Genomic DNA, 26,106 nt, shown 5'->3' with positions numbered 1-26,106 from the left:
ATATAAGAAAATGAAAGGGCTGGACAGGACAGAGGCAGAGAGGTTCTTTCCACTTAGAAAGGAAACAAGAACTAGAGGACACAGCCTCAAAATAAGGGGGAGTCAGTTTAGAACAGAGTTGAGGAGGAACTTCTTCTCTCAGAGGGTAGTGAATCTTTGGAATTCTCTGCCCATTGAAGCAGTGGAGCTACCTCGTTAAATATGTTTAAATCTCAGGTAGGTAGATTTCTGATCAATAAGGGAATTAAGGGTTATGGGGAGCAAGCGGGTAAGTGGAACTGAACGACGATCAGATCAGCCATGATCTCATTGAATGGCTGGCTCGAGGGGCTAGATGGCCTACTCCTGTTCCTATTTCTTATGTTTAAAACCAGTAGTTGTTAGGTTTGGGGATGCATGTTTGAAACATGCATCTCTGTAAATAAAAGCTTTAAAAATAGATGTAAAGATTGGTTCCAGTTCTATCCTTCACCACCTGGCTTTCAGGAGTGTAACAATCAGCGTGGTCTCTTTAAGGCCTTGAGTGTAGATCAGGTTTCCCTGAACACAGCTGGTCAGCTTGTGTGAAACTGCAGCTTGTCAGAAAATGTTTGTGTTTCCTGGAGTCCTGTGCATCTCAAAAACATTTAGTAAGTCAGTTGGTTCTTTAAAAATAAACTAATGGCCACAGCGCTGCCTATTATTTCTATTTTAGGCACCGCTGGAAGCGAAGTACTCTTTAATTTTATCTATTACTTAAAACAACCTTAATAACGTATAGCTGATATTTCATTTTACCTCATATCAACATTTTCTGCCCTCTATGGAAGAGTGCAATATTGCATTGGAATTATGAATAATTTCACCTAACAACATATTTTCAGGCTTGACTTGTTTCTGGTTATATGCTAAAATTCTGCAGATCAGAACATATAATTTTACAGGTTCAGAAGTAAATATGCATGATTAATTATGCTTTACTGTTTAAATTTCCTTTAGATTATACTTTATTAACATTCAATAGTTTCTCAATATTCAATCAGTAAATTACGTAACCATGATCTGTGTCACAAATTACAATTTTAGGTTATATTATCAAGTTGAAATGTTTGTTAATACAAAAGGCTAAATAAACCTTTAATATTAAAGGTAAACCTTTAAACCTTTAATATTATTACCTTTCCTAAAAAGCCCAAGGCATTCGTACTGCCACCGTGAGCAGCTTTTGATAAGTAGTAGAAAGCCTTCTAGAGTAAAAGAAAATAGTCTTAAGATTATTATAAAAATCTTGTTGCTTTAATGAGGTCTATCTATAATTAAACCTGTACATGTGTTATACAATGAATGAGTCTTCACCCTGCATTCTCTGCCCCACCCCCGATTCACTGACATTTATATTTCAATAAGTGCAGGTCCACATATGGTACTTTACTGTCATTTGTATTGATTGTTAGAATGTAACCAGTAATAGCATTGGATCTGTTGTAATGTGACCAATGGTAACAAGCTGTAAGGGTCAGCTGACCCAGTAAATCATGTAACCCAATGGCAGAATGGTGTGATGATCAGCTGACCAACTGACTCAATATAAATTAGAACATGGTGCAAATTGTAGGGAACTTAGAGTGGCCCAGGTTAAGGCCCCAAGTTTGGAGTAATGAAGTTTCTTTAGTAAATCTTTTCTTTGATTCATTAGTTGGAGTAAATTTTGTTTTTTTTTTATTGTCTGCACTGAAAGAGTTCTTCTGGATCAACATAGATTAGTAACTTCTGAGTCTGAGGAACTTGGGGTCAAACTCCACTGAATTTGAGTGCATTCTCTAGGCTACCTTTGCAGCGCACTACTAAGATGGTGCAATCTTTCAGAAAATAAGAACATAAGAAATAGGAGCAGGAGTAGGCCATCTAGCCCTTCGAGCCTGCCCCGCCATTCAATAAGAACATGGCTGATCTGAAGTGGCTCAGTTCCACTTTCCCACTTTCTCCCCATAACCCTTAATTCCCTTACCTACCAAAAACCTATCTACCCATGTCTCAAATATATTTAGCAAGGTAGCCTCCACCACTTCAACGGGCAGAGAATTCCAGAGATTCACCACCCTTTGAGTGAAGAAGGACCTCCTCAACTCCGTTCTAAACTGCTCCCCCCTTATCTTGAGGCTGTGCCCTCTAGTCCTGCTGTCCTTTCTGAGCGGGAAGAATCTCTCTACCTCTACCCTATCCATCCCCTTCATTATCTTATACGTCTCTATAAGATCCCCCCTCATCCTTCTAAACTCCGAGTACAGACCCAGTCTATTCAGCCTCCCTTCATAGTCCAACCAGCTCTTACATTGAGGTCCTGTCTCTTCTGGGAGATGCAGAGTAGTCCACAACCATATTGAAAGAGCAGCAGGATGTCTAGGCCAAGATTCCTTCGCCTAATGACTATCAAAACTAATTAACTGGTCAGTTCTCCCATTTGCTGTTTGTGGGATTTGTGTGCAAATTGCTGCCGCATTTTGTTGAATGTTGGTTGGGACTGGCAAAGGAATGATTGTTGAGGCATATATGTACTGGTACATTGGATAAACATAACTAGGTATGGAATACACAAGACTAGGCATTACTCAATCTAAGCCATGAGCATTCTTCCTCTTGACTCATACTTGTGTCTCTCACATCACCATGTGGGCAGTAATGTTCCTCCAGTCCACACATTAACCTTTTCAATCCTGAACCGCTGAATACCATGATTCATCACAGGACCAAATGCCAGTTCCTCAAGAGTAATTCATTTGTCTTGACACAGTTTATGTGTCAAGCATATAAAGTGATACATAAATGTAAGTTCTTACTTTTCATCTAAGATGGTCAATAAATTGGTCAACAGTAATGAATTAGAAAAGTTTTCTAAAAGGGAGATAAACATGGTCATAAATGGTAATAGAGTTTTGGGTTATTGGCTTGTACCTTGATTTCCTACATGAGCTTTTGGACACAGACCAGTGGGAAACACAGGAGCCCATCAAAGAGGCAATTTTTCCCAATAGAGAACAGACACTGGATTCTCAATCCAGGATAATCATGGTGTAGAAGGGAAGAAAGATTACTTTGGTGAAGTTTTTTTTAAAAGCTCAGAGTAAAACAATCAAAAATGTATATGTGTGTAGTTGTAGATTTCATTATCATTGAACACTGCAAGGTCCCACATTCAGAGATTCAGAATTCAGGACAGAAACTTCTTTAAGCGGCTAGAACATGGACCCACTGCCACAGGGAGTAGTTCATGTAAAGCTTACTTATTTATTAGTCATAAGTACGCTTCCATTAACACTGCAACAAAGTTACTGAGAAAATCACCTAGTTGCCACATTCCAGCCCTTATTTGGGTACACTGAGGGAGAATTTACCATGGCCAATGCACCTAACCAGCACATTTTTGGACCATGGGAGAAAACTGGAGCACCCGGAGGAAACCCATGCAGACACAAGGAGAAAGTGCAAACTCCACACACAGTGACTCAAGCTGGGAATTGAACCTGGGTCCCTGGAGCTGTGAGGCAACAGTGCTAACTACTGTGCCACCATAAAAGAGAACCAAAATTTTAAAATTGTGATTCATATTTCAGCACTGATTTTCATTTTGCACTGATCCAGAACTTATGAATTGCTTTTCTTTTGAAATGTATCTTTACTGACTCTCATATACATTTGCAATTTTCTTTGGTTTCCATCCACCTATACCACAGCTTCCAAACAACCCTTCTTTAGTGTACACCTACTTCGTAGTCCTGTTCAATTCCTTTGCCTCCTGTTAGATGTAGCTGACCAAGGCCAACCTAAGAGACAATTTTTTTAAAACAATTTCAGATAGCCACAAACATCACTAATCTGAAGAAATAAAAAATAAATAATTTCACTAATTTAGTACTTGTTTCTTAATAGTCAATGTACAAGGCTTTTCTTTCTTTAAGTTCTTTTACAGGATGTGGGTAGTGCTGGCTAAGCAACATCTGTTGCCCTTGCCTGATTGCACTCAAGAAGGCGGTGGTGAGCTGCCTTCTTGAACCGCGGCAGGCCATCTGTTGTAGATACACCCACTGTGCTGTTAGGAAGGGGATTTCAGGATTTTGACTCAGCGAAAGTGAAACAACGGTAACTTTATTTCATTCATTCATGGGATGTGGGCATCGCCGGCTGTGCCAGCATTTATTGCTCATCTCTAATTGCCCTTGAATTGAGTGGCTTGTTGGGCTTTCCAGAGGACATTTACAAGTCAACTACTTTATTGTGGCTCTGGAGTCACATGTAAGCCAGACCAGGTAAGGATGGCAGATTTCCTTCCTTAAAAGGAGACTAGTGAACCAGATGGGTTTTCACGACTATTGAGAATTATTTCATGGTCATCATTATGGTGTGATTTGATCTGGATCCCTAGAGCATTACTATGGCTCTCCAGGGAAAATACTATCACGCTACTTATTTTCAAGTCAGGATGGTGTGTGGCTCAAAGGGGAACTTGTGGTCCATTCATCCATTGCCCTTTTTGTTCCAGATGATAGCGGTCACGGGTTTAGAAAATATTGTCACAGAATCATAGAAATCATAGAAACCCTACACTACAGAAAGAGGCCATTCGGCCCATCCAGCTTGCACTGAGCACAATCCCACCCAGGCCCTACCTCCACATCCCTACATATTTTGCCCACTAATCCCTCTAGCCTATGCATCTCATGACAATAAGGGGCAATTTTAGCATGGCCAATCAACCTAACCCGCACACCTTGGACTGTGGGAGGAAACCGGGGCACTCGGAGAAAACTCACGCAGACACGAAGAGAATGTGTAAACCCCACACAGACAGTGACCCAAGTTGGGAATTGAACCCAGGTCTCTGAAGCTGTGAAGCAGCAGCGCTAAACACTGTGCTACCGTGCCGCCCAGTGTCAAAGGAGTCTGAGTGAGTTGCTACAGTGAATCTTATAGATAGTGCACACAGCTGACACTGTGTGTTGATGGTAGAGGGAACAAATGTTTAAGGTGGTAGTTGAGATGCCAATCAAATGGACTGCTTTTTCCTGCATGGTGTCGAGTTTCTTGAGTTGCACTCATCCAGCAGAGTATTCCATCACAGGAATGAAATATCTGCTATTGGAACAAACCTTACACAATACACATTGCTGAAAACACATCCTAGACCTTTTATGAAAGTCAGTATATAAAATTTACCCAACCAATTAAAAACTAAAGCTCTTTCATGCACAACTAATTTATTGTGTAATTTATACGTATAAACAAATTCAATTAAGAGTGTTGACCAATATTAACATTTAAACTTATTTTAAGGGAATGGGACTAGCTGAATTGCTCTCAAGAGAGCTGACAGGGATGTGATGGGCCAAATGGTCTTCAGTGTTGTAAGCATTCCATGAAAATAATGAAGGGGTTACAACAAAAGTTTAATATGGAAAAACAGAAATGAGAATGTGAAAACCATTGTTGAAAAAACCTATCTGGTTCAATAATGTCCTTTTGAGAAAGGAATCTGCCGTCCTTACCCTGTCTGGCTTACATATGACTCCAGAGCCACAGCAATGTGGTTGACTCTCAACTGCCCTCTAAGGGCAACTAGGCTTGGGCAATAAATGCCGACCAGCCAGTGACACCCAACCCCCACAAATGAAAAAAAAATTCCAAAAGCATGTCTGCTGGAGTCTTTTCAAGTCAGTCTCAATACAAACTTACATCGGAACAGGAGTGGGCCATTCAGCCCATTGAACCTGCTGTGCCATTCAGTAAGATCATGGTTGATCTGTGCCCTAACTCCACGTACCTGCCCTAGGCCCATATCCCTTGATACCCCTACTCAATAAAAAATTGTCTACCTCAGGCCTAAACCTAACAATTGAGCCAGCATCGTCCGCCATTTGAGGAAGAGAGTTCCAAAGCTCCCCCACTCTCTACATGTAGAAATGTTTTCGAACATCTCTCCTGAATGGCTGGGCCCTAATTTTTAGATTATGGCCCCTGGTTCTGGAGCCTTCAAACAGTGCAAACAATTTATCCTTAACCACCCTGTCCTTCCCCCTAAACATTTTGTAGACTCCTAACAGAAAAAAAATTAAATCTGCAAAATTTGAAATTAACTATTCAACATGTTTGGCGGCATCTGCTTAATAAATTGCTGTTGTTAAAAAAAAATTAAAAGGAGAAGGGAGGTGCGGATTCATACCTGTGACTGAAGATCTCCTTTCTCTGCTATAAACTGGTAGTACTGATACAGGTCTAAATCCATGATTTCACCATTGGAGCTAAGGTTTTCAGCTCTTTCCGTCAATCTAACTTTTTCAGTTAGAATTTCTCCACTGAGGGCAACATTATCGGCCACTGTTTGAGTGGAAGAAGCAAGAGTTAACTATTTTATGAGGTGACATCCTCTTTGCTAATCTAAAATATATCAGAAGAGGGAAGCATTTTGCATTAACACTTGAAAAATAACCAACTGAAGGCTGCAAAATGTAATTTGAATTGGTATTAACACAAGTTTATACAGCGAGAATGTCAGTATCAAGAAATTGATTGGAGTGAGATTTAGGACTGATGCTCAGGAAGCACTCAAAGTGATGTTCAGCTCACCCCATGACATCTCAAATCAATAATACACAAATGTGTCTGACCTTCCTGTTGCTCGTATACTAATTCATAAAAAAAATCTAGCTCATGCTCACACTGGCTCCCAGTCCGGTTAAAGTTTGTTAGTGTCACAAGTAGGCTTACATTAACACTCCAAGACATTACTGAAAAAATCTCCTAGTCGCCACACTCTGGCGCCTGTTCGAATACACTGAGGGAGAATTTAGCATGGCTAATGCACCTAACCAGCGTGTCTTTCAAACCGTGGGAGGAAACCGCAGCACCCGGAGGAAACCTAGGCAGACGCAGGGAGAATCTCCGCACAAACAGTGACCCAAGCCGGGAATCGAACCCGGGTCCCTGATGCTGTAAGGCAGCAGTGCTAACCACTGTGGTTACTCCTTGAATTTAAAATTATTGCCCTTTGTTTTCAAACTACTCCATGGCTTTGCCCCCCTCAATCTCTGTAATCTCCTTCCATAATATGCGAGTGAGGTTTGTTACCCTTTGTGCACTGATAAAGGAATGTTTCATTTCTTCACCTCTTTCTTTCCTACAGTGGTGTAGCAGATGATGCCCCCCACCCATTACTAACTGTGTAAGGTGATATGTCACAACAATAAGTACACTGTATTTGCAGAACTGCAGGAACATTGAAAAGGTAAATCCCTGGATTATTATAGCATATACAGTCTGAAAACTACTTAAACAATGCAGATTTTGCATTGATAACTTCTGCCTCTTGAAGGACAACTAATATTTTCCCTATTCAAATTCAAAGATGATTACCGTATTTTGCTGCAGTTTTGTAATGAACAAGAGCTGCTTCACAGTGCTGTGGCAGATTAATACCATTAAGATACCTGTAGCCCTGTTGAAAGATAAAACATTATATATAACACTGTTCTTAATAATGATCAGCTATTGATAATTTAATATAACTACACAAATTGAAATGATTCAATTAATACACCTACCAGAATCATGTGTGCTATAAAGTTTCCACCCAATGCTGCAAATGTATAATATACCAGTGCCTGAAAAATATTTGTAGCAAAGTTTCTTGAATACAAAAATATGCCCATAAAAATCTAGCCTCAATGCTAACAAAATAATTCTATCATACATTAGTAATGAATTAGTGAGATTCACAATGTATAAGAGTTAAGGAGACAGCTATTTTAGATGTCAGGTGAAGAGAAATGTCTTCACTCAAAGGATTGGCTGTTGAGGTCTGTCGATGCTCTAATGATGTGTATTCAGGGTTAAGACTGAGAGGTATTTTGGACTTTAAGATAATCAAGGGCTACATGGATTGGGTGGGAAAGTGGAGTTGAGATTAAGGGTCAGCAATGATCCAATGGTGAAGCAGCTTTGAGGGACCCACATGGTCTGCTCCTGTTTATGATCATTTGTTTTAATGGTAACCATCACATGCAGATTTACAATGATAGTATCACATGCTTGTCGTCAAATATGTGTTTTTGTACCACTGTCACCTTCCATGATGGAATGTAAAATAATAGACTTATCATCGAGTCCAAACTACATCACGATCTAACACATAAACTAGTGATGAACTCACAAGAGCATTATGATCAGCCAAGTCCTCGGGTAGTTTAAATCTAGTGTCACATAGATATATTTTAGTGATCTGTTTAAACAATGAGTTACAAGTCATCTATTTCTGAATCTGCACCTTTGGTTGCAAGGTGTCAGAGGGTGCTTTCTTAAAACAACAAGAATGTTACACCTGTAATAAAATGGATTGTGATAAAATTAATTCATGTGACATGAATCACAGACAAAACAAGTTATCTTGCTCTTCTTTTAGCAGCCCCTCTGCTTCTTGGTTAATGACCAATTCCTCCCAAAAGAGAAAACGCTGAAAAAACTCAGCAGCTCTGGCAACATACATAAGGACAGAAAGCTTTGACAAAGGGTCATCTGCACTCGAAACATCAGCTCTTCTCTCCTTACAGATGCTGCCAGACCTGCTGAGATTTTCCAGCATTTTCTTCTTCGGTTTCAGATTCCAGTATTCACAGTAATTTGCTTTTTTCTTAATGACTAATTCCTTCAACTGTCACCACATAACTAGATTATCTGGTCATTATCACATTGTTTAGCTGCTGTGTTTCCTACATTATAATAGTGGATGGGATTTTCCAGATGCATTCGCTCCAAAACTGGAAAACCTCATCTGAGGTGAATGGACCTTTCCATGTTCCACTCCTCATCTGATACAATGCCCGCAGTGGACGGAATAGGAAAATTCACCCCAGTTACTGTACTTTAGAAGTACTTAATTGGCTCCAATGCACTTTGAGCCATCCAATGTCCGTGAAGGCACTGTGGAATTGCAAGTCTTTCTTTACTTGCTCCCAATACTAAACCCTGAGCCATACATCGGTATCGTTTGTCTGTGCCTGTTTCTGAATGCATATTGGCATTCTTTGGTATTTCAGAGAATGCTACTGCATTGATTCATCACTTAATTTGTCTCGCTGTCTGAAATTAGTTTGAAAGATTACTCGCCTACACCTGTCTATGCCTTTCATTCCAAAATGGACCACACTGACAGGTTCCGCAATGTACTCTTTTAACAGCTCATTTTGACTTTTAAGAAAATTATTACTTGATACTTAAGTTTTCAGCAGAATTTCATTTGTCATTTTATTTTTGTCTCTTGTGAATCCAAGTGACAGTGTGCGATCAAGTTGTGTGGCATGTCTTGTGATTATTAGTCCTGTCAAAAGTATTACTATATTGCCCCTGAAGGCAAAGTCGCTGTTAAAAGATTAGTGGCTTGTCTGGTTGGCTCACTTAAACAACCTCAACCTCTGATTGACAACAATTTGATTCTTCATTCAAAACATGCACATTGCTCAAGGCTTCTTAAACCAGAACAATAGCTGCGATGTCCAATCTCTACATTAGAAATAGAGACTAAAAAATGGCAATGCAGGATCCAGCAAAGGTTGTCACGTTAGATCTTGTTGGATTGAAGAACATTAGGAGCAGTAGCTGAATGCATTGTAATATTCTCAACTAATGCGACATTTGTTCTGAATACATTGAAGGTGTTTTAGCATCACGTCATCTTCAGTCAACTCACCAGCAGTAGAACGAGTTATCTTCCTTTTGATGTAATTACTGCATAAAATGACACTACCGATACTTTCTTACCTTAGGTTGGTTAAAACCCACACCAATACCGGTGGCATGCATGAATCCTAATGCCTAACAAAAGCCCAAAAAATACATGTTTAAAACCTTCAAAAATATTCACAGCATTTAGACCCACATTATTCCACCTTAAGCATTCATGAAGAGATCGATTACTAATGCAACGTTAATTTAACAAACTATTCATCACATGAAAAATATTTGTGTCTATCTCTTTGAAATAATGCTAATTTGATAACAAACAATAAGAAACAGATAAATGAAATCCCAATTAAAAAAAATTAGTATATTGAAATACCTATTCAAAACATTGGCCCTGATTTTACTGCACGGCTGCCCAAGGTTTGTAAGATCACGCCCGAGGCTAACAGGGAGTGCTGCTCTGTGAGCCTCGCTTGCCCCAATTTCAGGGCGACCATGCCAGTAAAATCAGGGCCATTATCTGTGGCATAATTTTCTATGGTAGAAAGATAAAAAGGAACTGTTTATGAGCAATCTAACACTTGCAATGTGTTGTGGTAGGATTGTGGTTGGTGCAGACTCAATGGACTGAATGGCCTCCTTCTGCACTGTTGGGATTAAGAACATAAGAACATAAGAAATAGGAGCAGGAGTAGGCCATCTAGCCCCTCGAGCCTGCCCCCCCATTCAACAAGATCATGGCTGATCTGAAGTGGATCAGTTTCACTTTCCCACTTTGTCCTCATAACCCTTAATTCCCTTGTCTGTCAAAAACCTATCTATGTGTGACTTAAATATATTTAGCGAGGTAGCCTCCACCACTTCAACGGGCAGATTCTATGATGTGGGCTTTGGGTTATTACCGCCACACAATTCTCAGCCAGAGGGCACAATTTTACCGGCCATTTGTGCCATATTCCTGCTGCAGCAAGATTGGAGAATTTTGCTCCCAGCCAAATCTCTGTTCACTACAATGGAATGGGAAAATCCTGATTGCGTGAATGGCTGGAATGTTACAGTGTTTGGAGATTCTTCCACTCCTCCAATTCTGGCCTCTAGAACGTCCCTGATTTTAGTCGCTTTGCCATTGGTGATTGTACCTTCAGCTGCCTGGGCCCTAAGCTCTGCAATCACCTCCTTAAAGCTCCCTGCCTCTCATTCTTCCTTCAAGATGCTCCTTAAAACATACCTCTTTGACTAAATTTTTGACCATCTGCCCATATATCTCCTTACATGGCTCAATGTTTATATTTTGTTTTATAATATCCTTGGGCAACATCTTGTGACATTTTATTATGTTAAACAAAGTGTAAAGACAAGCTGTTCTTGTTGAATGAAGTTAAATCATTCCTTCATGGAGAGAAGGGAAAAAATAAAATTGAAAGGCAACGCAACATGTCCTAATTCTTCTTGAATACTATCTAGTAGCTGGTTGCTGAATATCACTTGCAACACAGTCAAACTTCTTGGTTGGAATCAATATGTACACATATTGATGGTTGAAGCAGACAATAATTCTTCAAATGAGGGAGGAATATATTACAAGTCCTTTGATTCACCAGGTTAAATATTGAAAAAGTTCCATGAAGGCAAGGTCAAATTAAATCTCAACCTTAAATGGTCAGGAATACTGATATTCTTTTGTTTAAATTGAACAATTATTTTATTTTTTTTAAATGGAGCAAAACTATGATGCAACATCTGTTTACCAAATCAAATCATTTTCCTGAGCGCTATTTGAGGAAGCCTATACCAAGATATTATCGATAATGGTAAGTCCTTCCAAAGATAGTTCAGTTTTGGAAGTTCAACATAAATGATCAACTATAAATTTTATCATGCAGAGAAGACCATAAGAAATAGGAACAGGAGTAGGCCATTCAGCCCTTCGAACCTGCTCTGCCTTTTAATAAGTTTATGGTGTACCTAACACTCACTAAATCCACTTTTCTGCTTTCTCTTTGTAATCCTTAATTTCTCTACTGACTAAAAACTATTGGCCACAGCCTTAAAAATATTCAAGGACTCAATTTCCACAGCTTCCCAGGATAAAGAATTCTAATGATTCTCTTTGAGAGAAGAAATTCTTCCTCTAATCCATCTTAAATAAAGCAGACCCTTAATCTGTGACTATTCCCACTGGTTCTACACTCTCTCATGAATGGAAAAACCCTCCAAACATTTACCCTCTCTAACCCCCTAAGAATCTTAGATGTTTCAATCAAATCACCTCTCATTCTTCTGAACTCCAAGGAGTACAGAACTAACCTGTCCAATCTTTCCTCATGGCATCCCTCCATACCTGAGATAAGGAGGAATTTCTTCATCCAGAGGGCGGTGAATCTGTTGAATTCATTGCCACAGAAGGCTGTGGAGGCCAGGTCATTGAGTATATTTAAGACAGAGATAGGTTCTTGATTGAAAAGGAGATCAAAGGTTACGGGCAAAAGGCGGAAGAATGGAGTTGAGAAACGTATCAGTCACAACTGAATGTTGGGGCAGACTCGATGGGCTGAATGGCCTACTTATGCTCCTATATCTTATGATCTTATGGGATTGTCCTAATAAACCTTCTCTGTACTGCCTTCAATGATAATATATCTTTCCTTAAATGAGGAACTGTACACAGTATTCTAAAACAAAAACAGAAAATGCTGGAAAATCCCAGCAAGTCTGACAGCATTAATGGAGAGAGAATAGAACCAACGTTGAGTCTAGATGAGTTATCCAGACTTAAAACATTGACTCTATTCTCTCTCCACAGATGCTGTCAGGCCTATTGAGACTTCCCAGCATTTTCTGCTGTTGTTTCAGATTCCAGCATCCACAGTAATTTGTTTTTAATCACAGTATTCTAAATGTGACTTCCCTGGTACATTGTTCAATTGCAGCGACACTTTACTTTTCTAATATAGCCTTCTTGAAATAAAAGCCAGCATTCCATTTGTTGGAAAAACTCAGCAGTTCTGGCAACGTCCATCGGAACACTCTGTTCTCTCACCCTGCAGATACTGCCAGACCTGCTGAGCTTTTCCAGCACTCTGTGTGTTTCAGATTCCAGCATTTGCAGTATTTGGTTTATTTTATATGTTTTATCATATTATTTACATGTTAAATCCATTCTTAAGGAGCTCACAGTTTGGGCTTTATGCGAGCCATTTTCTGCCAAGGCCTCAAAGAGATCTTTAGCTGCTGTAACATTTTGGGGCAGTTGGTCACCAAACAATAAGGCAAAGGCTATTCGTTCCATGGCTTTCGTACTTCCGAAGTCAGCTGCTTTCACCAGTAGCTTATAACCTCTATTTAAAAACAGGAATAAGTTTTAGAAGCAAGAAATTTGTATTTTAAACATTTCCAGATACTGCTGTATTTAATTCTCTGCTATATAGAAACATAGAAGATAGGAGCAGGAAGAGGCCATTTGACCCTTCGAGCCTGCTCTGCCATTCATTACAATCAATACTGGTTGTCCAACTCAATAGCCTAATCCTGCTTTCTCCCCATAACCTTTGATCCCATTTGCCCCAAGTGCTATATCCAGCCGCCTGTTGAATACATTTAATGTTTTAACATTAACAATTTCCTGTGATAATGAATTCTACAGGCTCACCACCCTTTGGGTGAAGAAATGTCTCCTCACCTCCATGCTAAATGGTCTAACCTGAATTCTTAGACCATGACCCCTGGTTCTGGGCACCCTACCGTTGGGAATATCCTTCCTGCATCTATCCTGTCTAATCCTGTTCGAATTTTATAAGTCTCTACGCGATCCCTCCTCTTTCATCTGAACTCCAGCGAAAACAATCCTAACCTAGTTAATCTCTCCTCATACATCAGTCCCACCATCCCCACTAACGACCCTATGCACCCCAGACATATTCTCTTCCACCTTCTTCCGTCGGGAAAGAGATACAAAAGTCTGAGGTCATGTACCAACCGACTCAAGAACAGCTTCCTCCCTGGTGCTGTCAGACATTTGAATGAACCTACCTTGCAATAGTTGTTCTTTTGCTACACCCTAGCTATGACTGAAACACTACATTCTGTACTCTCGCCTCTCCTTCTCTATGAACGGTATGTTTTGTGTATAGCACGCAAGAAACAATACTTTTCACTGTATCCCAATACATGTGACAATAATAAATCAAATCAAGATATTGGAGACTGCATGTTGATGAAATGAGAATGCCTGTGGACTGACTGTTAATATGATCCACAGCACCATGGATCAGAAGATTCACACGATAAGAAACTTCACTTCTTAATAATTTGGTTATTAATGTAAACTTTAAGTGATCATAGAACTCATCACTCATGTATGGCATTGCATTTGTGAAAGTTTGAGCTGTGTGAATGCTCCTTCCATGGCCACTGGAACTCAACCCTTGACCTTATGGCTCAGATGGCAGTGAATCCTCCATTTTCCCAGCCCACTGCTTCCTCTGCAGCAAATGTGGCATAGACTGCCATGCCAGAGTGGGGGAATGCTTAATACAGAGTGGAACACAGCACAGAAATGGCCCTTTGGTCCAACTCACCTATGCCTATCAGGTTTCCTAAACTGAACTAGTCCCATTTGCCTGCATTTGGCCCATATTCCTCCAAACCTTTCCCATCCATGTGTCTGTCCAAATGTCTTTTCAATGTTGTAATCGTATCCATTTCTACAACCTCCTCTGGCAGTTCATTTCATACACGCACAACTCACTGGGTGAAAAAGTTGCCCCTTTGGCCCGTTATGAATCTTTCCCTCTCACCTCAAATCTACGCCCTCGAGTTTTGGACTTTCCCAACCCTAGGGGAAAGACCTTGGCTATTCACTATGCCCCTCATGATTTTATAAGTCTTTATGACGGTCACTCCTCATCCTCCTCACTCCAGGGGAAAAAGTTGCTACCTATCTAGCCTCTCCTTAAAATTCAAACCTTCCAGTCCTGGTAACATCTTTGTAAATCAGTGGTAATTCAGTCCCCGTTTTAAAGTTGTGCAAGCTGTCATTATTTTTCTGGTATTATTCTTTGCTTTCATATTGTTGATTATTGTTAGCCAGCAAAAAGATGGTAAATTGGAAAACAGAGAAATAGAATTCGTTGCAGCACAGCAGCTTTAATGCAGATTGAGAAGCTATGACACACACACTGAGATGCTACAATACCAAAGGCGGAATGGCATAACAAGATTATGTAGACAGTTAACATTGTGGACACAGGAATTTGTACTGGAAATAAATGGACAAAAAGTGTGACACAAACATGGCAAAAGGAAGTCAAGTTTTGCAGATAGTAAGCTTTTATTGATGTAAGAATTTTCCAACACTTATTTGAAATACATGTGCCTCAGTATGTTTACTATACAGACATGATATAGCCATGTAAATAGTTCATTGATCTTCTTCAGTGCAGAAGAGGCCATTTGGCTCATCGAGTCTGCACCGACTCTTTGACAGAGTATCTTACCAAGGCCCTCTCCCCAGCCCTATCCCTGTAACCCCACATATTTAGCATGGCTAATCCACCTAACCTTCACATCTTTGGAGGATCTGAAGTAGCCATGCTAACCATTGAACCACTGTGCTGTCCTTTTATTTTCATATTTTATGATATCAAATGTCCAAATTGAGTTACAACATTCCAATGTTTTTTAATCAACTTATTACATCTATTTTATTACTATTTTATTTTCCCTAACATAGAACATTAACCAATCTAAGAATCTTTAGGTATAAAGCTATAAGAACCTAATGGATTATCTGTGTCCGTCTGTGAGTTATCTTTCTTTACCATTAATATGTCTGACGATAACATAAAACAAGAATGTTTTTAAAGCAGATTTTAAGAATTCATTTAGAAAGTTATTCTACGACAACACAAGATATAATCTGAATGTGTAAATATTGTTCTTATTGTAAAGTGTTACTATGTAGATCACAAAGGTTACTTTGAATTACAAAATTTCGAAACATGCCAAAGTTACACAAGATAGGCATGAAAGCACAGTGGTTAGCACTGCTATCTCACAGTGCCAGGAACTTGGATTCAATTCCGGCCTTGGGTGACTGTCTGTGTGGAGTTTGCACATTCTCCCCATGTCTGCATGGGTTTCCTCCGGACACTCCAGTTTACTCCCACACTCATGAAAGATGAGCAGGTTAGGTGGATCCTCCATGGTAAATTGCCCATCGGTATCCCAAGATTAATAGGATAACTACTTAGGGTTATGGGGATAGGGCCTATGAAAGATGCTCTGTCAGAGAGTCAGTGCATGGGCCAAATGGCGTCTTACTGCACTGTGGAGATTCTATGCAAAATTCACATTTATTATGATATGAATCTTGGTTTTAGGCCAATGTAAAGGGGTTAGTATGGAAACAAAACAGCCACTCCAATAGTATTTACTGAACATTGTTCAAATTGTTAATTTATGTTAATTGCTGGTTTAGAAATGAGACAGTTTCATACCAAAGTTCAGTTATATTCTCCTCAAAGCAGCGTCAACATGAAAACAAAATTAAAAGGAAACATTAGAGCCAGATTCAAGAGGTTTTGTGCAAGCACAAGGCTGAACAAAAGGAAACTATCCAGCATTTGGTTTGACAAAGGCTGAGCAACTTTGGGACTGGCGACTCAGGGTTCAGCTGATCAGAATGCTTTACTACAGGCATAATAATTTTTGCAAACCAAATATTATTCTCCACTTTAAAGCAGCGTGACAGGCAGATCCTTCAGGGCTTTTGTGTTATTCAGCAAGCAGGATAAAGGAATATAAAAGGGAAAATTTGCTATCATCGCTTCGTGGTGAAGGATTCACTTTGTGTTGATCTGGTGGTAAGTGCGGATAATGACTCTACAAAGTGAGTGATTCGCATGACTAATGATTCGATGTTAGAAACGCAAGCAGAAATTTGAAAGGTTACAGAAAGTTCATGACTGTCCTTACAGAGAAATGCTTGATAAAGAGCTTGAAAAAAAACTTACAGATTATTCAGAAATCCATCTTCTGGAATCGCTCCCTGTAAACAACATTAAATGATGGATTTCTGAATAATCTATAAGATTCTTTTTCCCCAAGGTTTTTACAGACCATTCATGGTTCTAAGTAGGATGCCCCAGTGATTTTGATCAGTGCATGGCACTGAGTCCCAGGGACTTAATAAAAATGCCAAACAAACTAACCGATGAATCAGATCATCAGCATGCATCCCGTGGGTCTGCAAGGTTGCAGCTAAATGGATGACTGAGGTGGGATGGAAGGGAAATTTATAGACGTCTGGGCAATTAATGACCACTTAAGGGTCTTAGCCCACCACTCAGGCAGCAGGAGGGGCCTACACTCACATTTGGCCTCTTGGGCAGCTGGTCAGTCAAAGGGGTGATGAAAAGGAAGGTTGCCTCCTCTTGGATCCCCTGTGCTAATCAGAGTCCCTCGTCCCACATGATTGTGGCCTTAAAAGAGGAAAACTATCAGATCAGCAATGATCTTATGAATGATGGAGCTGGCTTGAGGGGGCGAATGGCCTACACCTGCTCCTAATTTGTACGTTTGTGTGAACAATATTTGCACTGGGGCAAACCTCATCAGGTGAATGCTTATCTATATAGTTTACTGGTTTGAGTGTGTTTTTCTTGACAGGGCCAATGGATGGCCACTGTATAGAGAAAACGTTCCCAATGCAACAGGCATACAGCTCAAGAAAGCAGGGCACGGTGACACAGTGGACAGCAGTGCTGCTTCACAGTGCCAGGTGCAAAACCGGCCTTGGGTGACTGTCTATGTGGAGTTTGCACATCCTTCCCATGTCTGGGTGGGTTTCCTCCATGTGCTCTAGTTTCCTCCCACAGTCCAAAGTTGTGCAGTTTAGATGGATTGGCCATGATAAATCGCATCCAAAGATGTGTAGGTTAGGAGGATTAGCTGGGTAAGTACATGGGAACAGTGACTTGGTAAGGTGCTCTGTCGGAGAGTTGGTGCATTCACAATGGATCAAATGGCCTTCTTCTGCACTGTGGAGATTCTATGTAATATTGGGAGGAAATAAAGGGGCACCGGTACCAGGCTGATGGGATACCTGGAGGTTTTTAGGACAGATTGGTATCAGCACTCACTGAAAATGGGCTTTGTGTAGCTAGAGTAAAAGAGATGGTATTATAGCATGATTCTCAATAAATCCAGGGAGCAATCAGCCAGCCACCTATCGTCTTCATTGGCCAGCTATTGAACAAGAAAGGGACAGCTTACAAAACTGCAGTAGACAAGGTTCTTCCACAGGATTTGAGAGAAAAAAAAGACATTGTTATACTCTAAATGCTGGAAATTTTAGGCACAGTTTGTTGGTTAATGAAGATAAGGACTGCTCGTTGTTCTCATACGATAGCTGCTCGGGAATACTGGACCCTTAAAAACCATGGAAAAAAGTGTACAATGTTGGAACCTACTGCATTTGAGCACAAAACGCATCCACAACTCAGATTTTATTTATTTATACTCACTCCTTCCTCAACTTCTTATCTCTTGACCTTTTCAGGAGTTTGGTGCCATTCTGATAGAATTCTTCCATTTCCTCTGCTTGCCTGCTTGTCACTGTCTCTTGTTGGTCTGTTATGTCCAAAATGTCACAGGTGTTTAGTACTGAAAATGCTTGAACAACTGCTGCAATATTTTGTGCACACTGAGCAATAAGGTAATGTGCCAATCTACCAATAATTCTGTGCTATTTGACATGAACCAGAGAATTATTTTCAATTTAAGTCATTGTCACAATAGCTTTGACCTTATGAAATACTGCTTATACTGAGTTATATAATGCTAAATTTTATTCCTGCCATTGATAGTGATATTAATACCAACAATCACACATTATTGAAGGTGAAGGCGGATGCAGGACAAAGCAACGCACACTCGTGCAGGTTGGTGGGAAGGCTTTGGACTGCATTTTATGCGCACCCTTCAAATGTGGCAGTTGTGGGGAGAGTTTCTGTGAAATCCAGTCCAATGTTTTAGGTCTGGTCATCTTTCACATTGAGAATCAGATTTCAGGGGGTTGGCAAAAGATTCAACACTGACATGAGGAAACATTTTTTCACATGCAGTGAGTGGTTAGGATGTGGAATACACTGCTTGAGTGTGTACTGGAAGAAAAGGAATTGGATAGCAACCTGAAAGGAAAACAACTGAGAGTTGCTGTTGCGGATAGCCAGAATGGACATGACAGGCCGAATAGCCTCCTTCTGTGCTGTGTAACCACTCTATTCTATAATGTTCTTGGAGGTAAATTTATCCCCCTCTCCACTAGTAAGTGGACAGATAGTAGCATTAGTAAAGCATTGAGAACCACTTGTTCTCCATTTCATCACAATCTTATAAACTGGTGTTGACAATGCTGAAAGAGATACAATCTGAGAAACACCTGAAACCTTGAGATGTTTGTTAAGCTCAGTCTTGTCTGTTTTTTGTATAAATTAACTTGGATTCTTTGATTCTTCCTGCCCCGTTTTACTGCTGTACAGTTTTCTTACCTTGAAAAATCTCTTTTGAACCATTATTTGTCTTTTGCAATTTTTGCTCACTATCCTTATTTTCTTTTTCACTGGGTGAAGGCTGCTTTTGCTGGACTGTCGTTGACTTGCTGACTTCTGACTCACTGGTAACATGATTTTGTTTTAATATTTCCTCCAATTGTAATTCATAATTTTCATCTTCCATGTCCTGAAATGCAGAGTTATTTGGGATTGATTTTCACATTGATAAAACTGATGATGAACGTACTTTTTTTTAAAAAGAGGGGGAGAGAGGGGCAGATTTTTCCCTCACACCATCTCTAGGAGTTACTAACAAAGGACAATACAGCACAGGAACAGGCCCTTTGGCCCACCAAGCTTGCACTGATATGCAGTTTCTATCCTTGCTCACCTCCTGTTCACGTGACTGTCAAGACATGTCTCGAGTGTCGCTAACATGCCTGCTTCCACCACCTTCACAGGCAGTGCATTCCAGGCACTCACCATCCTTTGTGTGAAATGTTTTCTCTGCACGTCTCCCCGAAACTTACCCCCCTCTCAACTTAAACTGGCGCTCTCTCATAACACATGCAGAGAATGCAGTCCAACAGATACAGTAGCTTGTCAGTGCCTTGACGCAAGTAGCAATAACTCTTGGCATGTGCACTTTCCAGTAAGGTTCACTGGATAGTAATCAGCACTAAGAGCTCTTGAAAATGTTTCCATATCCTGGGATATGACAAATTGCAGTGTCTCTGCTGTTGGCAATAAATCCACAGAGAACAGAGATTGCAATCCAGGGATTTCATCAAACTGGGCAGGGATTCTGCCTACCACGCCTGAACTGGTTCTCTGAAAGAGCCATTCACTCATTCCCATTCATTAGCTCTCTCCCAAGCCATTTTACATTTATATTTGTCAAATATATATCCATCTTCCTTTTAAAAGTTGTTATAGATTCTTCTTCTATAATTGAATTCCATATCTTAACAACCCTCTAAGTGGAAAAATCTCCTGGAACCAATTCCTTTATTCTTTTGTTGGCAATTTTAAATTCATGCCGCCTCGTTAATGACATACCAACAGAAATAATTTTTGTTCCCCACTGGTTAGTCAAACGCCTCTTAATTTTGAGCACATCTTTCAAACATTCTGTATTGTAGTGAAAATAGTTTGTGTTTTGCAAATATTGTTACAAATCAATATCTCACAATGTCATCACGTTTACGTATCCTTGCCAAAGTAAGCCTAGAACTGCACACAGTATTCGAACTGTGATTTAGCCAATGGTTTTTATAGTTTTAGCCCCGGTAGCTCTGATTTTTTACTCTATGTTCCTCTTTATGAACACAAATACCTCAAATGCTTTTTAACTGTTTTCATTTGACTTTATCTATTTATCCCCTCATTATTAAATACATATGGATGAGCCCACAAACTTTTCCCTTTATAAACTGCCATTTAGGATGTATTTCCTGTTTTTTTTACTCCCTAAAATGCACTATTTTTCCACTTTAGATTTTATCTGACATCTGTTTAAGAACAACAGCATATCACATCAATGCAGCCATTTTCGCAGTGAAAGGTTTCAAGGTGCTTCACAGAAACATTATCAAGCAAAATCCCACACTGAATGAGCTAAGGAGATATTAGGGCAGGTAACCAAACGCTTGGTCAAATTGATAGGTTTAAAAGTGCATTTTAAAGGAGGAAAGAGATGGAGAAATTTAGGGGGGGGAATTTCAGATCATGGCTGCTGATGTTGGAGACATTAAAATCAGGGATGCATTGAGGTTACAATTGGAGGAGCACAGAGACCTCAGAGGGTTTTCAGTCTGGAGGGGATTAAAGATATGGGGGAAATTACATAGAACTGCACAGCACAGTACAGGCCCTTCGGCCCTCGATCTTGTGCTGAGCTATGTCCAAACCCAAGATCAAGCTATCCCACTCCCTATCATTCTGGTGCGCTCCATGTGCCTATCCAATAACTGCTTGAAAGTTTCTAAAGTGTCCTACTCCACTATCACAGCAGGCAGTGCATTCCACACCCCAACCACTCTGAGTAAAGAATCTACCTCAGATATCCCTCCTATATCTCCCATATGAACCTTATAGTTATGCCTAGTAACAGCGACATCCATCCGAGGAAATAGTCTCTGCACGTCCACTCTATCCATCCCCCTCATCATCTTATAAACCCCTATTAAGTCACCTCTCATCCTCCTCTGCTCCAAAGAGAAAAGCCCCAGCTCCCTCAACCTTTCCTCATAAGACCTACCCTCCAAACCAGGCAGCGTCCTGCTAAATCTCATCTGTACTTTCTCTAATGCTTCCACATCCTTCTTATTGTGATGTACCAGAACTGCACACAATATTCCAACTGTGGTCTCACCAAGGTCCGGTATAGCTGCAGCATAACCCCATAGCTCTTAAACTCAAACCCCCTGTTAATAAACGCTAAACTAAGTGGCATATCTTCATTTAAAGATCAATTTCTTCAAATAAAAAGCAGTCAATTGTCACAAGATTGCTGAGCCTTTCTCTAAGGTGTGAGGGTCAAGGTTTAAATGAGATATACAAGCCAACTGCTTTTTTTTTTACACAGATGGTGGTGGGTGCCTAGAACTGTCTGCCAGGGGAGGTAGTGGAAGCAGATATGATAATGACTTTTAAAGGGCATCTTGAAAAATACATGAACAGGATGGGAATAGAGGGATATGATCCCGGGAAGGTAGAGGGTTTTAGTTCAGATGGGCAGCATGGTCGGTGCAGGCTTGGAGGGCCAAAGGGTCTGTTCCAGTGCTGTAATTTTCTTTGTTCTTTGTTCTAAGTGCTCGGATTCTGTTGCAGATTCACACCACTCAAAACGATTCTTTTAATCTCTATTATTCTAACATCTAAATTGTCATTTTGTGCATCTGTCCACTTCCTTCATAGTTCAAGTCAATAGTTTTAAATCACCCAAAACCTTTCTTGAATAAAACCTAATTCCATTTTGTGAGGCTTTCTTCATATTTTTGTAATTAAGGGTTTGAAAGTATCTTTAAATAGCCTTACACACCTGAATATCTTTTTGACAATAATCATAGAATCCCTACAGTGCAAAAGCCATTTGACCCATCTGCACCGACCAATGCCACCCAGGCCCTATTCCTGTAACGCCACATATTTACCCTGTTAATCCCCTGACACTAGGGTCAATTTAGTGTGGCCAATCAACCTAACCCACATATCTTTGGACAGTGGGAGGAAACTGGAGCACCCAGAGGAAACGCACGCAGTCACGGGGAGAACGTGCAAGCTCCACACAGACAGACAATGACCCGAGGCCGGAATCAAACCCAGGGCCCTGGTGCTGTGAGGCAGTACTGCTAACCACTGTGCCAGTGTGTTCAAAATCGCACACAGTGCTCCCAATGTGACTTCACTGAACAAAAAAAGTCACCTTTATAAAAGAAGGTATTGTCTAATTTTTGTAACAGTTAAACGTTTGCGTAGTCCAGTTGTCTTACCTCATTTTTGTCACGACTAATTTTCTTTTTTGTAACACTGCTATCTATGTCTATAAACAAAGTCAAAATGGAAAAAAAGTTAACCACTGATTTCTCTCTGCAAGTTTACAATTACATTTGTAACAATTTAAACATGTTATGAGATGATTGAAGGTCAATTGACAGGAAAGCCTTTCAATCAATCTGGACTGGGTTTGAACTCAAATCTCAGATATGAGAGGGCACTATCCAACTATTGTAAAGCTAGTTTTCCCCCAGTAGGAGCTCGGGAAGTGCAGGCAAAAATAAAATACAAAAGTATTACATAATATTGTAAGTAAAAACTTCAACAATATCCAAAATATGCTTCTTTTTAAAAAATTGTTTCAGAGCTTCTCAAAAGGTACTGTATTATCAAAATGATCTAATTCCTCAAATACTCTTTTACATGCTCCCAAACCCTCACATCACTGAAGGTGACAAGTTCACACAATCAAGGCATATGGAGTTGAAACTCAAAATCAGCCATGATCATATTGAACAGCGAAGCAGGTTCTGGGCTATATTATCTATTCCTGCTCCTATTTATGTCCAAGAAAGCTGCTCTATTTAACATATAAGAGTGCTTAACTTTTTACAATACCCCTTACCATCCTTCTCAACCTCTGTGGAACACTTAAAACTTAGTTGACCAGACTTTTCTCCTCCATTGCCTCTCCTCTGTTGTCCTGCTCAGTTTGACTCTCTTACTAAGCGGCCATAGACAGAACATCTCCAGCAATGGCATTTCTTCCCAGTTGCACACTGCTACTTCCAGTAGCAGCCTCCTATCAACCCCAAAAGGTTGCTTGCCTCCTTCTCTTACTCATTCACATGCTGCCTTTTGATGACATCATCTGAAGACATAGGATCCAAAGTCAACTCTGCAAGTTGATGGGTTTTGAGTGGCTTAACATCTTGCCAATATGGCCAGCTACAGATGATGTGTTCTCAAACATCAGTCTCAATATCTTTTCTGCTTGTCCAACATCCAGTCTTGAATAAATCACAATTTACTGCAGCTGAACATTGAAAAGACCAATGTCACTGGAAGCCAAACGCAATAGTTTGCAACCTTGACTTCCTATTCAATCCTGACCTGAGTTTTGACCGCAGTTACTTACATCGCTATAAAATCATCCTCCTTTGTCCCGACACAAATTCTCCTGCTGCTGAAACATCTGAGCCTTAGTCACCTTCAGACTCAACTAGAATATTTCAATGTTGATATTTCATTGACAAAGAATCGTCCAGATTTGAAACATTAGCTCAGTTCTCTCTTCATAGATGTTGTCAGACGCTGAGATTTTCCAGCATTTTCTGTTTTTGTCTTTGCTATAGGTTGCCTGGGGATTATGCAATTGATCTGCTGCGAAAAATATGCCCTTTTTAATTAATCCACAATGAATATACCAACATTGACTGAAAATAAAACAAGCCAGCTTTACCAATAGATAAGGATGCTCCTTATTAATGACTATTGCAACAAAGTGAGCTCAAATGGTCAGTTTTATTGTCTTAAAGCAACAGGAACTAGCAATTTTGCTAGCATGCTATGATTGTATTCCACAATTCCTACTGTTTCTTAATTGACATTATAATTTGTTCTGTTAACTGCCTGGATTCCAGTGACTGTTTTCAATGCTCAAATAAAATGCTGATTTTAATTATATACCAATAACAACAACTTGAATTCTATAGCAACTTTTTAATTAAAATAAATGTCCCTAGTGGTGCATTCGAGAAAAGAGACAGCACGCTAAAACAGAAGACATTGGAAAGTGTGACCAAATTCCTAAGTGGTGATTTTCATACATTTTCTTTAATGAGGAAAGTGAGGTGGGGAAGCTTAGATTAGAAATTAAAATCTGTGGAGCGGTTTGAAGGCATGGACTCCAGCGGTGTCAAGCGAGAGAATACATGAGGGCAGAGGATTACATTGACTGTGATATAATCTTTTAACAGCACAATCTCTTCTGTGTATGTCCTTAAAATCACATGAGCTGGTTTTAAAGGAAGATATTTCAGCTTTTGTTCGTGTGTAGTCTCAGTAAATGAAGATACAGTATCAACCGCCAACCTAATAGGTTGTCCACTTAACTTCAGAATCACCCAGAATCTGTGAGATTCACCCTGTATGGATAAAATGTTTGGTTGTAGCTTTTCATCATGTTCTGTACATTCTCTTCTTTCTGGTCGTGATTCTTTCCTTCCATGTTGTAAATTCTTTTCGTAGAATGGAATTTGTTCTTCTTTTGAAAATTCTTCAGCAGAAGACAGTCTAACCCAACAAGCTTTTGCAATGTGACCCATTTTGCCACAATTCTAACAAACATTGACTATCCTTGCTCCAGTATTCACTCGCTGAATGGCCCATTTTGGCAATTCTGTGACATGCTTGTTGAGGTTTTGACTTTTTATGGGCAGTTCTCAACATGTGGACCTTCATTCCTGCATCAAAATGTAAAATCTCTTTAGCAGTCAGTTCCAACAACACTGATTTCTATTGCTGTTTTTAAAAGTCAAAGAACGTTCAGTTACCAACCTTCTTTGGAAAGCCTCATTTTGGAGACCATGAACTAGATGACTCACAAAACTCACAATGCTGTACAAGCCTTTTTAAAGTTACCAAAAACTGAGCAATGTTTTTGCCTTCCAATTGATTTCTTCAGTGGAACCTGAAGAGTTGCCGATGACTGATGGCTTTGAAGAGTAATGCTCTTCAAATACCTTTGTCAAGTCATCGTAATTTTTGGTTCCTGCCTTTGTTGGATGAACTGTGCTCTGGAGTGAATTGAAGGTTTTACTTCCTATTGTATTGAGGAAAGCTGGTACGAGCAACTCACTTGCAATATTATTCACTTGTGCAAAGTACTGAAAATGTTCTGCAAATGAATTCAATTATTCATTTCCTTCATTGAAAGAACCCATGGATCCTAACTGACCCACCATTTCTCTTGCAGGCACCAACAACTTGAGACAGCTTAATTTTTTTTTACTATCTTCCAAGTACTCCTGTTTTTATCCTGAAGACTGTTGATATGGTGCATTCTTTTTCCCCAAACGATTCCAGCCCTACAGCAGAACATCCCTTCTTTTCAAATATGCCAGGTGTTGTCTGGAATCTCACACTTCTGATATTTTTCCCAAACCCATGCAGAGCTTTTTTCTTACTTGCTGTTCCTGCACTGGCACTTATAGCTTTAATCCTATTTCCCCATGCTTCTAATATTCAAACAGCAAAGACCCACAATGTTTTTTCCTCTACTTAGTCTCAATGTTCTCAACTAAACAAAATTCTGACTTGTTACCAATTTTCTGTTGGTAATGTACTA

At 39.9% G+C, this 26,106-nt stretch overlaps 1 protein-coding gene across 1 annotated transcript in view; it reads right to left on the bottom strand.

The window, feature by feature from the left end:
• LOC145350687 (protein sel-1 homolog 1-like) overlaps nucleotides 1-19,443 on the bottom strand; it is a 38,655-nt gene extending 19,212 nt beyond the window's left edge. Inside the window, exons 1-9 of the mRNA XM_080199898.1 lie at nucleotides 19,257-19,443; nucleotides 18,231-18,336; nucleotides 12,881-13,043; nucleotides 9,784-9,837; nucleotides 7,572-7,631; nucleotides 7,384-7,465; nucleotides 6,194-6,348; nucleotides 3,744-3,800; nucleotides 1,158-1,226 (exon numbers count right to left, since the gene is read on the bottom strand). Coding sequence (XP_080056024.1) covers nucleotides 1,158-1,226; nucleotides 3,744-3,800; nucleotides 6,194-6,348; nucleotides 7,384-7,465; nucleotides 7,572-7,631; nucleotides 9,784-9,837; nucleotides 12,881-13,043; nucleotides 18,231-18,336; nucleotides 19,257-19,443 — 933 coding nt within the window. The remainder of the gene's footprint in view (nucleotides 1-1,157; nucleotides 1,227-3,743; nucleotides 3,801-6,193; nucleotides 6,349-7,383; nucleotides 7,466-7,571; nucleotides 7,632-9,783; nucleotides 9,838-12,880; nucleotides 13,044-18,230; nucleotides 18,337-19,256) is intronic.
• Nucleotides 19,444-26,106: the final 6,663 nt, after the last annotated feature.

The sequence above is a fragment of the Carcharhinus amblyrhynchos genome, chromosome 12, assembly GCF_965287045.1.
Source record: "Carcharhinus amblyrhynchos chromosome 12, sCarAmb.v2.hapA, whole genome shotgun sequence".
Classification (NCBI taxonomy): domain Eukaryota; kingdom Metazoa; phylum Chordata; class Chondrichthyes; order Carcharhiniformes; family Carcharhinidae; genus Carcharhinus; species Carcharhinus amblyrhynchos.
Note: the sequence above shows the minus strand (reverse complement) of the source record. Positions and strands in the feature narration are given on the sequence as shown.